This window comes from Mercenaria mercenaria, chromosome 3 (assembly GCF_021730395.1).
Source record: "Mercenaria mercenaria strain notata chromosome 3, MADL_Memer_1, whole genome shotgun sequence".
Classification (NCBI taxonomy): domain Eukaryota; kingdom Metazoa; phylum Mollusca; class Bivalvia; order Venerida; family Veneridae; genus Mercenaria; species Mercenaria mercenaria.
This window is the reverse complement of record NC_069363.1, coordinates 42,396,033-42,410,268: the sequence shown is the minus strand read 5'-3', so window position 1 is coordinate 42,410,268 and position 14,236 is coordinate 42,396,033. Positions and strand designations below refer to the sequence as shown.

The 14,236-nt window shown below is 34.9% G+C and overlaps 1 protein-coding gene across 1 annotated transcript in view; it reads left to right on the top strand.

The window, feature by feature from the left end:
• Window positions 1-14,236, top strand: part of LOC123525812 (metalloprotease TIKI1-like) — a 71,694-nt gene that overhangs the window by 1,132 nt on the left and 56,326 nt on the right. Inside the window, exons 2-5 of the mRNA XM_053539670.1 lie at window positions 5,739-5,780; window positions 6,418-6,516; window positions 7,134-7,308; window positions 10,882-10,958. Of these exons, the coding sequence (XP_053395645.1) occupies window positions 5,739-5,780; window positions 6,418-6,516; window positions 7,134-7,308; window positions 10,882-10,958 (393 nt within the window). The remainder of the gene's footprint in view (window positions 1-5,738; window positions 5,781-6,417; window positions 6,517-7,133; window positions 7,309-10,881; window positions 10,959-14,236) is intronic.

Sequence of the window (14,236 nt, the reverse complement as noted above, 5' to 3'; positions counted from 1 at the left end):
AAGAAGTCCGAACTATAGGTATGGTGTGCGAGAGGGGCCTGAGCGCTTACGCAGTGCTCATTTACAGGAATTGTACTGCTCATATATATATGAATTTTATAGGTAGATAAAATTATTTATGTCATTGTACATTTGGAGCAAATCGGTCCTATTCTGAAATATGTTAATTTATATACTACGGTAAAAGCCAATCAATGAATTCCTTTTATACCGTTGAACCAATCGTGAAACGGCATCTTCCTTCTTCGTCAGCATTCAAGAGTGAATAGCACGCTTCTTTCTTTAATTTTATTTTGGCTAATTTCTGGGTTTATCTTACCACCACATGCCATTCCGCCTCCTCTTTCAAGTGACAAATTTCTAATTTTGAAAGATTTCTCTTAATATGCAAATTCATCTACATTTCTTGATATACTTTTGGCGGTTATATCCGCCCTAATATGTGAATATATATATTTGTTATGGTATTGGACTGTAACTCCATTCAGATATGAGAACATATCTATTGTTAAGCGGTATTTTTCGCCCAGATATGTGAAAATATATATTTGTTAAGGTATTATTCGGCAAAATAAATATTGCCCTTTTTCAGTCAACACTTAGTTCACTCTTATATTTTCCCATACATAGTCCTCAGGGTCAATGCTTCGTTGTGAACAGATGCACATAAATAACTTTATCATAAGTCCGCAAAGTGCAACAAAAGAAATAGCAGTATTATTTTGTAATAATATTATTTATTTACAAGTTATGTCTGACAAATGACATCGAGAATTCTAACTTTAGAAAGCTGCATTTTCAAGTACCTGAATTTTTCCACTTTGGTTAAAAAGATTTTTTTTTACAATAGATAATGACTGACTACAGAAGGTAATAAAAATACCATTGACCTAGAGAATGCTACAACCTACTAAACTTCAGAGTTTGTTTAAAATTATATTGAACACGTTTGCTTTAATTTAAGGTGAAAAATAAACTAGAACTCTATGATAAAAATCGAATAAATCATTTCGAACATGTTAGACAGTGAGAAAGCAAACATATCGTACGTATTATTTAGCATGGATGATTTGAACTGTGAATATATACTTTTTACAGAAGAGAACAGAACAGAACATATAGTTTATTAAGACTTAAGCCTAACAGCCCATCGTCATAAATAATACAATTTTACAAACATGCAAACACAAAGAAATATATACTTTTTACACTTAACATTTAATTCCACGAGTACACACACATATACATATATATTTACCTTTACCCTTTATACAATAGGAATATATTTGTTTTACCTGTAAGATTAAAGCATAACCCCTCGTGAACAAATAATGCATGTGGCGTTCACTGTTGATATATAATTGTAATATTATATTTTGACGTTACACTGAAACAAACAAACCCTTTTTGCATATTCATTTATATAAAACAAACAAACAAAAACGGGAACAATGTTTATTTTGTTTGATTGCGAGTAACACCGAAACGACACAATAAACTTTTCCCAGGTTTTGTTGGTGGTGAAAGGCTCCAGGGGTCCCTCCAGACATTTTTTTAGGCTCAGACTAATACCTAGATCGAGACACTAACCTCAGTTGGATGGCTTCCTTACGTGAAAAGTTTCACACCTCAAGTGGGTTTTTGATCCCACGTCGGTGATGGGCGAGGAATTCGAAGCCAGCGGCCATGACCATCAAGTTTTTCTTTTGCAAGTATAAAACATAAATATTCAATTAAATTTCGTAAACATAACTGACAATGACATTTACCACGTCGGAAGTTACAAATGGTTTGCCGAATACACCATACTTTTAAATACAGAAGTTTACACACCATGTGGGTCGGAAAGCACGAAATTTACGTTCTTGAACGTATATGTGAATAGTTACTTTTGAAATGTAAACAAAGGCATAAAAGTAACTGTTTTCATGTTCGTGGTAAGGATCGACTTGTGATTGTCAATGTTCCCGATACGGAATATATATGAATGTATAAACACGAGCCGTTTCATCTTACAGGACTTACAAGAACATAGTAAGCGGTTGTTTATTTATTGTATTTATGTTCTAGTAACCTTTGACACTGATTTCGAGGATAGGCCGGGTTTGTGACATATACATGTCTGTTGTTGGGCTGGAAAAAGATAGACCCAAAATTTATACTAAAAGCTATATTGCATAAATGTTTCGTTATTTCTGTGCATACAATTCGGTTGTTTGAAGGTTAGAATATCAGAAAATTACAGGAAATAAAATGTCTTTGAAAAAGTACCGATCTTTCATCCTTTGTTTGGTTGGCGCATGATTACAAATTTAATGTTAGTAGGCCGTGATGTCCATGAAGCCGTGTAAAGTGATAATATTTGATGACACGTTGGTTTTATTTTGTAATTGTGAGTGATCGTTAAGTGATCAGAAAGATTGGACAGTGGGATGTTATAAAAAAGTGATGTTTTATTTAGATTAGAAAGTCAATCGTACTCTACAATAAGGAAATATAAGGTAAAATACTCCTTTTATTTCGTTCACTGAAGAAAACATGGCGGACACAGTTTTGTAAAAGAGCGGTGCACGTGTGATTCGTGTAACATAGTTTAACGGCGTTTTCTTAGAAAGCTAACGCTCAGCTCATTTACACTGACATATCCTTGATTGAAGAATATATATATTGTATATATATGAGAGACTTACGGTACCAAATACTTACCCCGAAAATTTCTATGCATTTTCTTCTAGTGCACTGTTGGGACATGTTTTTGAGAGTCATTGATACTTTATAATTTATTCGGAGATACATTTTCTTATAATTATTAGTTTCTTTTTGATCCCCGTGCATTTCTCGCGTTGTTACGACAATCTCAGTTTTACATAGGAATTTTGCATTGTCGAAATAGCATAGTCCTTAAAGTCCATTAAAAATGGTACATAGTGGAATCTTGCTGTTAAGTATCAAGGGTTTAGCAAATGTGATCATAATCACAAGTTGAGGGTCAAAGGTCATATGACTTTGTTTCTTGTCCGCTCTGATATACTAACTCTTGAAGTGCTTGAAGGATTTTAAAGAAACTTGGCAAAAATGTTCACCACATCAAGATGACCTGCAGAGTGCATGTTTCGGATAGCTCGCTTCAAGGTCAAGGTCACAAAAGTTATCAATATTTATTCATTGAAAAGAATAAAAAAAAAATTCTACAAGCAAACATGTATCTCTGATTGAGCTTGCAATACAATAGGCATGACTGTGACGTGTGTTTCATTATCACTTAGATTGTTTACTGAATCTGTCATGCAGATCCCAGCCACTGATGCTGTTACTATTAAGTTTTTCTATATTTATGTCTCCCCCAGGAGACATATTGTTTTTGCCCTGTCCGTCCGTCCGTCCGTACATCACACTTCATTTCCGAGCAATAACTGGAGAACCATTTGACCTAGAACCTTCAAACTTTATAGGGTTGTAGGGCTGCTGGAGTAGATGACCCCTATTGTTTTTGGGGTCACTCCGTCAAAGGTCAAGGTCACAGGGGCCTGAACATTGAAAACCATTTCCGATCAATAACTAGAGAACCACTTGACCCAGAATGTTGAAACTTCATAGGATGATTGGTCATGAAGAGTAGATGACCCCTATTGATTTTGGGGTCACTCCGTCAAAGGTCATGGTCACAGGGGCCTGAACATTGAAAACCATTTCCGATCAATAACTAGAGAACCACTTGACCCAGAATGTTGAAATTTCATAGGATGATTGGTCATGAAGAGTAGATGACCCCTATTGATTTTGGGGTCACTCCGTCAAAGGTCAAGGTCACAGGGGCCTGAACATTGAAAACCATTTCCGATCAATAACTGGAGAACCACTTGACCCAGAATGTTGAAACTTCATAGGATGATTGTACATGCAAAGTAGATGACCCCTATCGATTTTGGGGTCACTCCATTAAAGGTCAAGGTCACAGGGGCCTGAACATTGAAAACCATTTCCAGTCAGTAACTGGAGAACCACTTGACCCAGAATGTTGAAACTTAAGAGGATGATTGGTCATGCAGAGTAGATGACCCCTAACGATTTTGGGGTCACTCTGTGAAAGGTCAAGGCCACAGGGGCCTGAACATTGAAAACCATTTCCGGTCAGTAACTTGAGAACCACTTGACCCAGAATGATGAAACTTCATAGGATGATTGGTCATGCAGAGTAGAAGACCCCTAACGATTTTGGGGTCACTCTGTTAAAGGTCAAGGCCACAGGGGCCTGAACATGGAAAACCATTTCCAATCAATAACTTGAGAACTTCTTGACCCAGAATGTTGAAACTTCATAGGATGATTGTTCATACAGAGTAAATGACCCCTATTGTTTTTGGGGTCACTCCGTTAAAGGTCAAGGTCACAGGGGTCTGAACATTGATAACCAGTTCCGATCAATAACTTGAGAACCACTTGACCCAGAATGTTGAAACTTCATAGGATGATTGAACATGCAGAGTAGATGACCCCCTATTGATTTTGGAGTCAGTCAATTAAAGGTCAAGGTCACAGTGGCCTGTTCATGTAAAATCATTTTTTGGAAACAACTTGAGAACCACTTGACCTACAATGTTGAAACTTAATAGGATGATTGGACATGCAGAGTAGATGACCCCTATTTATTTTGAGGTCACTTGATCAAAGGTCAAGGTCACAGGAGCCTGAACAGTGACTTGAGAACCACTAGGCCAAGAGTGTTGAAATTTAGCGGGATGACTGGACATGCCAAGTAGATGATCCTTAGTGCAGCCAGCCATCAGTGTCTCTTTGACTTTCGCTCCTGACACCTATTGACTTCTTGCCTATAGGACTTTCCATTGGGGGAGACATGCGCTTTTTTACAAAAGCATTTTCTAGTTTTACTTTCGGTTTCACTTTCACTAGGCGTGGTCATGGTAGGTGTAGTAATTTTGGCAGTAGAGGAATCTGTAATTTTAAGGTCTGTCTGTCAAACAAAACATCAATTTTTGGTGTACTTTTAGCATCATTTTTATTGATTCTCTTAATTACAAATATCTACATTTAACAGAATGTTTAACACATATTCCTCCATGGTGGTATTGGTAGAGAGAGTGGGAAAGTTTTATTGCCGCTGCGGCCTTGGTCCGATTCTCGACTTGCCAGGACAGCTTTCTTTTCTCTTGATATGTCACTTTTAATTTAGAAACAAAAACTCAATTTCTGATGTTCATGATTTGACCAAAGTTCAGTTTTAAAGAAAGATCACAGGATTTTTTTTCGGTCGTTTTTATAGCCGTTAATATTCGGCTATATTCCCAATCCCAAAATGTGTGCAAATATTCCCAAACTAAATTCTGATAAAAATTTCATCAAAATTGCACAATTATTGACCAAATTATGGACTATTTTGTAATGGAAGTATGTTAAAGAGGTTGTACAATGTGAAACACATGTATGAGAAAGTGCTTAAACACATCCTTACTATATCCTATGGGACTAAATATTTCCCAATTTGGAACATTTACACGTCAAAATTCCAAATTTTGGGGGTATAGGCTATGTTCCCAAATTAGCTAAAAATAACCATGGATCATTTTTAGGCAAAATTTGGAGGTCAATGCCTTTAAAATCTAATCACAACATGCAGCTTGAACATATATGACTTCTACTGATCCATCTTGACTATAATTATATGGGTTTTTTTTTAAAGTTCTTGTTTTTAAATTGTTTATCATTTTCTTTCATTTCAGCTTCCATTATCACTTCTTAGAACAGCAGTAAACCATCCTATGGTAAGTCATTGTCAGTCAGTAAGCAAAAAAATCTTAGAACAGCAGTAAACCATCCTATGGTAAGTCATTGTCAGTCAGTAAGCAAAAAAATCTTACCTTCCATTATTTTGAGTTTGCTAAAACTTGTTTGTTTCTATTGATTTGATTCAATTTTAGCAGTGTTATAGTCATACAATGGTCAGTAAAGTCGATATATTGCATACAGTGTACATGTATTTGTATTTCAGTACAAACTGAGTAACACCTCTCAAAGTTGTGCTGCAGTCTGCAGAGTGGTCTTAATGTCCAGGCAGTTAACTTTGCTCTTTTCACTCTCTTACTCCTTACTCAAGTAGTCAAGTTCTTTCATGTGAGCAAATCTATCTGGAACATGAACAGTTGGTGGTTCTACCAAGGTGGCAGCATGTGCTTGAAAGATTGCCTGATTATTTTCTTTAAAGCTGAAAAATGCAATACAATGTATATCAGTAATGTTAGTGTGGTCAATAATGAAAACAGACTGCTGTGCTAGGTGGGTGCAGTTTACATGAACTGGTTAGGAATTCACAATTTGGTTAAAATTTTGTCTTTAGATTACCTATAAATGAGAATTTATGTTGGAGTAATGTACATTTCAAGTTGTGTTGCTATATTACAGTTGGTTGAGTTGAAGAATGGAGAGACATACAATGGACATTTAGTAAGCTGTGATAACTGGATGAATATAAACCTCCGAGAAGTTATCTGTACTTCAAGGGTGAGTTGATAAACTGTTTTCTCTTAAGTCTTTGAAATGACCTAGTGCTCTTACAGGCGATGAAGTGGACAAAAGGTAAAATCCTTATAAATTATTTTATTATATTAACCGTCATATCTTATGGGCATGCAGTTGAGACATTTCCTACAGTCATGACATGGGTTTGATGTATTCATGATGATTCTGACCTGACCTACATTTTCCAGGTAAGGCTTACATCTGAAAATTGCTATAAAATGTTGTGCTCTACTCTCCCTTTTTAATGTTTATCATTTTCACCACAGACATGGTAGGGTAATAAGAGACTGATAGTCAGACTTTTTCATTGCTTTCCCAGAGCCTCTTCCATTTTGTCTTATTGACTAGTAAAATAGGGGAAATCTTAAATCTGTTTCTTGAAAAAAAAAAACACCCTGAATATGCCATTCATATGTAGTTTGTGTGTAAACTGTTAAGATAACTTATTGATGCTAGCATATGGTTTCAGTTTTGGCTGTATTGTTTGACAGTGTGTTATTAATATACACATACAATGTACATGTCTGAAATAGTTTTGTTAAACTTTTTTTTAAGTAAATGTTTTATGTCTAGTGCCATTGATCACATTTAATTTTAAGGATGGAGACAGATTTTGGAGAATGCCAGAGTGTTATATAAGAGGAAGCACTATAAAATACCTGAGAATACCGGATGAAGTAATAGACATGGTAAAAGAAGAGGTCATACAAAAATCTAAAGGTCGTGGTGAGATGAAAGGTCGTGGGGGTGGACAGAGAGGTCGTGGAGGCAGAGGTAAGAATTCCATCAGAGTTTCTGGAACTATATTTTGTCTTGGGAACTAAATTGCCTAACCAACAATACTTAGGGGTTTTCATGGTTTGAACTTGCAAATCTAGATTCATGTTATTTGACACAAACTTGTGTGTGTGTGTTACTTTCCTTCATTTCTGATCAATAACAGGAGAACCATTTGACCTAGAACCTTCAAACTTCATAGGGCTTACCAAGTAGATGATACCTAATAGTATTGTTTTTGGGTCTCTCGATCAAAGGTCAAAGTCACAGGGGCCTGAACATGGAAAACTGTTTCCAAATCAATAACTGGAGAAGCACTTGAACCAAAATGATGAAAGTACATAGAATGATTGGACATGCAGAGTAGATGACCCCTAATGATCTTGGAGCCATTCTTTCAGTGGTCAAGGTCACAGGGGCCAGAACATGGAAAACCATTTCTGATCCATAACTTGAAAACCACTTGACCTAGAATGTTATAACTTCATGGGGTCATTGGACATGCTAAATAGATGATCCCTATTGCATTTCAGTCACTAAGGCAATTGTCATTGTCTCTCTGACTTTTGCTCTTGTCCCCTGTTGACTTCTTGCCCATTACTACTGTGCATGTGCTTTTCTACAAAAGCATCTTCTAGTTGATATGGTCAGGTGGCTCAACATGTCATTCAGTTGTAACAGGAACTTGATATTCAGATCCCTTTATTTTTTTACAAGAAATATGAAATATGAGGCAGTTTAATGATTTAAAATGAAGGTAGGAACATACCACTGTTTGGTTTCGATTTGTTATTACAGGGGAGACATACTGTTTTTGGTTCAGTGGTCTGTCTATCCATCACAAATTTTGTATGCTCTGTATCTTTGTGCCCCATTGAAGGGTTTTCAGATAACTTGGCATAACTTTACAATGCGCAGAATGCATCTTTCAGTTGTGTTGGTTCAAAGTCAGGGTCATATTGCAAGATCAAATGTCAGATAGATAAGCAGTATTTCATGTCTGTTTTGTATCTTTTAAACCTCTGAGAGGATTTTCAAATAACTTGGCACAAATCTTTTGCATAATGATACGAAATGCATAACATAACTTACTCATCTCAGCTCAAGGTCAAGGTCGTATGTAGACTATAGAGGTCAAATAGGCAGTAGTATTTCCTGTCTGCTCTATTCATTTTTACCCCTTTGATGAATTATGTCTTCCTTTTTTATGGGAGATATATTGTTCTTGGCTTTGCCATCTGTCTGTTCATCCACACTTAGCTTGCCAGAGCTTCTTTCCTGGCTGGATTTCAGTGAAACTTAGTGTAGCTGATCGGTATCATATCATTAGCATGGAGTTATGGCCACTTAAAAGTAACTTTTAGAAAAAAAAGTATTTCTGGACTTCTTCTCCTTTACAGTTGGTGGGATTTAGATATAGAAAAAGGTTTTCAATCAATATTGTGAAATCATTAATATTCGTGAGTGATTAATTTTTGTGGATTTCTTGGTTGAGTCAATTCACGAAATTTAATCCCAATGAACAAATGAAATTCCCATTCATTTTATGTTCAAAAGTTGAAATCCACGAATTCATATCCCCAAGAAATGGCTGTTTTGACCAAAACCACGAAATTCATGCCCACGAAACTAAATGATTTTACAGTAATTATGTTGAGAGTGAGAAATTGTGTCCAAACTTGGTATAATAGGTAGCATTCAAGGAGACCAAAATTCAGATAATTCTAGGTTGCTATAGGCAAGTTCAAGGACTGTGTTACAAAAAAATTGAAGAAATTACCCCATATTTTTTGGTTTGTAAGCAGTATGAAATGAGACATAAAGCTTGGTACTCAGTTTGCTGTGCAGAGACCAAGGTTTGGTTGCAGTTTGGTTTGCTTGGGTCAGTCATTGTTACAGATGTTCTTGAACTATAAAATGTGTTCTAGTCAATAATCTGTCCCAAATGACAAACTATTACTTAAGTCTGTCAATGACAAACTATTACTTAAGTCTGTCTCATCTCATTTGGACCTCAACTTTGATGTGACATGATTTAGTGCAACAGGATCAAAGGGCATAAAAGATGTTTTTGTGAACTAAAAAGATCTGCCGCTGGAATTTAAAGGATTTTTTCAGCAATCATCTTGTTATCCTGTTTGGCAGAACTTTGTTTAAAGATTCTCTACTTTGGAGATTAGAGATTCCACATGCTGTGCTTCAAAAAAAAAAAGCACAGCACATGCAATCCTCAGAGATGTTTCACACGTTTTTTTCTTACACTTATTCTTCCTATGAATATACAGAGGAAGTGCAGAGCACAAAAACTGTACTCTAGTATTAACAGTCCTTGAATTATCTCCCTTCTTGTACGCAATATCTTAACAACTGTGGAATAGAACTAAGTACATAATGATGGTAATTAGGGAAGGTGCAGCAAAGTGCAGAAATCGTAAAGTTCCCACAAGTTATTGCAGTATTAGCTCCTCGTTGCACTATTTTCATATTCATAGCATATTTAAAGCTTTTCTAGGATAAATAATATTGAAACGGTTTCATTGACGCTTTCAGTTGATATAACAGACAGTTATTAACAACAATTGAAAAGAATTGCAGAGCAGGAACTAAATCTCTATCCTCTTCTGTATTCTTATGTATATAGGTACATGTATATCACACACTGCATGACATTGTGATCATTTGACAAAGCCTTGTCTGTGTCCTCCATTCGTTCATTAGATAGCTGTATTTGAATAAAAAATTTGTTTTTCAGTTACTTTGAAATCACCTAATTTTCTTGGTTTTAAATGGTTTTGGTCAAAGTGGTTATTTCATGGGGATAAGGATACATGTATTTTGTGAGAAATTTATTCCTTTGTTTGGATTGAATTTTGTTGATAGACACAACGGTAAAACCACAATCCACGAAAATTAGTCACACACAAATATAAATGATTTTACAGTATTGAGAAATGACAACCTTCAATCTGTATGTATATAATTTCGACATAAGTAAAATCAAGTAGGAAACACATGCATAGATCTGAATGATATCCTAACGTTTTTAATCCCCCTCCATGAGTGGTAGGGAGTTATCTATAAGTCTCCGTCCTTCCATCTGTCCGTAACATTTTGTGTCTGCTCCGTATCTCCTAAACCCCTTGAAGGATTTTCATGAAACTTGGGTCAAATGATCACCTCATCAAGACGATGTGCAGAACTCCTAAGTCAGCCATGTTGGCTCAATGTCAAGGTCACAACTCGATGTCAAAGGTTTGAGCCTTCCATTTTGTGTCTGCTTTGTATCTCCTAAACCCCTTGAAGGATTTTCTTGAAACTTGGGTCAAATGATCACCTCAAGATGATGTGCTGAACTGATGAATCAGCCATGTTGACTCAAGGTCAAGGTAACAGCTCAAGGTCAAAGGTTTGAGTCGTCCATATTGTGTCTGCTCTATATCACCTAAACCACTATCCATAACAGAGGCGAGGGATGTAACTGTCTTTCAGGCTGCCTTGTCAAAACAAAAACAAGTTAAAACTAAGAAATTATTGACAACCTGTATCATACAACATTGAAACTTTTTTCAGGAGCTTTTGGACGAGGTGGTGGCCGAGGGGGTGGAGGTCGTGGTGGGGGAAATAGACCTGGTAAAGGCAGAGGAGAATAGGGATCGTTTTTCTTGTATTTTATTAAATGATATGTGTAGTCATAAAACTGTGGAGAGAGACTGATGGAAGCATTCTAGTGCTACAGTTCTACGCCGTCATCATAGTCGAGTAATGAGTTGGAACAAACATTGATTGTCTACCAGGTACCTGTATTGGTAGTTGGAACTAGCTGGAAATGTCTTGATGATAAAAAATTTAAAGACATGTTGTAATTTAGCCTTAAAGGCTGGTAGGAAAGCTGTAACAGTGTTGTTACGTCAGCTTGCTTGTAACTCATTTCAGCAAATTCTTTTCCCTAATAACATAATGAAGTTGTTTTTGAACTTCCCTTAAAGATGATGAAATCGTGTTAGCAAGAACAGTGTTCATGCTACCTGGGTTCCTACAACAAAAGTAGTGACAGATTTTACAGGTACCTTATTTGAAGTAGATGTTAGTTGTGTTAAGGTTTTTCGATCCACCTCAAAGTCTCATAATCTTGTTATGATTATGTTATATCTTGAATTCATGGTATTAATAATGTTTACTAGTGTTCAAATGAACTTTACCATTTAAAGCCACAGGTACTTGTAATTTTTCTTCAAAAATTACCAATTTGCAATAGATAATGCAAAAAATCAGTGTATTTGGACTTTATAATATACATAAACTTGCTATAGGACAAAAGTAAATAGTTTTCCTTGTATAACAATAAGTAGTGACATTATCATAACTGGTGTTTACACATGTAGAGTAATCATGTTTACATCTGAGCCACAGTTAATGGAAATGTCCATCATTTGGACATGTTCTTCTTTCATCATTACATTGTATGATGTTTATCATTTGTCATGATTAATTTTCTTTTGTTTGTTATTGTTCTGTCTGGATTTTGATCATTTTATATCTTGTCATAATACATTTATGTATAAAAACATGTTTGATAAAAAAAAATGTGCTATTATGAATGACAAATAAAAAAAGAAAGAAAGAATTGCAGATTTTATTTCTTTTATACTGAATTTATATAATTTCTTTCACTATGTTAAAAAATAACTAGGAAATATCTCTGTCTTGTAATATTTGATGTGACGAATTAATTGTTTATGGCATTGCAAATGTGGGTTAAAGTTCTACTTATAAAATTTTGATTTAAAGCTTGAAACTCTAAAATGTAAATAGAGAAATTGCATTTAACCCTTACCATGCTGGACACAACTCAGTCTGCCTTTGCGACCAGTGTGTTCGCCATTCAGTCAGTATCTTTTTGGTTAGCACCCCTTTTAACATTTAATGGTACTGTTGAAATTGGAAGATGGACAAGTTCATTATATAAATTTAGCAGGGTAAGGGTTAAAGCTTACCCTCCCTGTTTGACCTTCCTCAAAAATAGTTCACATGTCAAAATTACTTAATTCTACTGAAGCACTGAGTGTATCCTTTTAGACAGGCCATACTTCACGACATACTAAATAAAAAAAATACTTGGAAAAGTTGCAGTGTATGGGTTCAACACAAACAATCAGCCTAATGCATAGGGCAGGTAAAATTGAGTTCTGGCCTGTAACAAGTTGATGACCTGTCTATAGGGGAGTGAAAAATTAAGCTAACCATTTTAAAGTTCTTGGAAGTCTTTGTTTTGAAAATTCTATTCATTTTACAAAAACAACCTCATGTGAACAACAATGGAAGAACTGCTTGATCACTATAATTATGAAAAGCACTTCTGCAAATAGAAAAAATGATTAGAGCAAGTAAAAATACAGATGCCTTTGTTTAAAATGTCACTGCCACATTTTCCATTATATACATAAAATTCATTTTCTTGTTAAATCCTATATCTGATAATAACTTTCATTAATATTTGTCAAAGGTTTAAATATTGCTGAATACACTAGAATGTTTTATTGAATCAACTGTTTTTTATTACCTCTCTTTATGGCTCTAACTATAACAGTTCATGTGCAATATTAAAAGTAGTGCTTTTCTAACCATGTAAGTATGAATAACAACTATTTGGAAAGCTGTTTCATCTTTTTTTTTAGATAAAAATTTAAAGCATCGTGGACCTTTTATCTGCTATATGAACAAGTTATATGTAATCATAAGAAATACTTTCATAAAACTTGTGTTTGTTGCCCTTTGCTACATTTTATAAAATTTAACTGAAAATCTAAAATTAGTCCATCTTGTGTAGAAAACAAGAGCTGTCGGATGACAGAGTGCTGCTTCCACCTAAAAACAGCTTGCATACAAAAGCTTAAGCTAAATTTTCTAAGAAGAAAAGGGGGCATAATTTGCTAAAAGCAGAATTATGGATCTTGCCGTGTAAGGTCATCCCTTCATGCTAAAGACTCATGGAGAATCTGAAAACATTTGGTCAAGTAATTCCTGAGAAACATGTTTGCATGCAAAACTGTAACAAAACTTTTATTTTAAAAAGGGCATAATTTTGACAAAATAACTGAAGACATGTGAAGTTTAAAAGCATTTGGCCCAGTAGTTTCTGAGAAACCTGCTTACATGCAAAACTTTAACCTTGTTATGCTGCCGCCAATGAAAGGGTGATTACAATAGCTGTACTGTTTGAAAAATTTCAACAAGCCAAGCTAATAAAAATTTCTTGTAGTGCGTATGCCTGGACCCACTTGCTAGTATCATTTCAGTCCTAGCTATGAGCACCTGCACTTGGCTATTATGTGATAGTGATAGTTTAGAGGCTGGATTTCTGTTATACTGAGAACGCTGTTAAAATTTGTATGAAACAATTTAAAACGCTTTTATCAAAGTCATGTCTTGCAGTATATGATATTTGCCGAGTATAGCATTTAAATTTTTTTAATGAGAAGGGAAGCAAATAATGTTTGTATTTTTTTCAAGAAAAAGTAAATGAAAAAATGAATTTGATGGTGTCTTTAAACCACATAGATTAAATTATTTTGAATTTTCTTTACCATTGATACTTAAACATTTTCAAATTTCAAGCAAGCGGATATAAGGGATATTTCAGACAGGCATTTCATCTTTTGATGTTTATCTATGTACTGTGGATAACTTTCTTTTCGTTGTTATATTTTGAATCTTGATCAGTGTTTATCTAGATGTACAAAAACAAGATCTTATCAGAACATGTGTAAAATGATAATTATTTGATAAAAGGATTTTGATGGTGATAAACTAGATCTTGGTTATCTTTATATTTTTATGATCTTTCTAAATAAATTCTAACGTACTAACAATTTTACGGTGTTGTAGAAATTTTACTTCAGTTGTAAGTTTTTAAGGAATTCTGCCA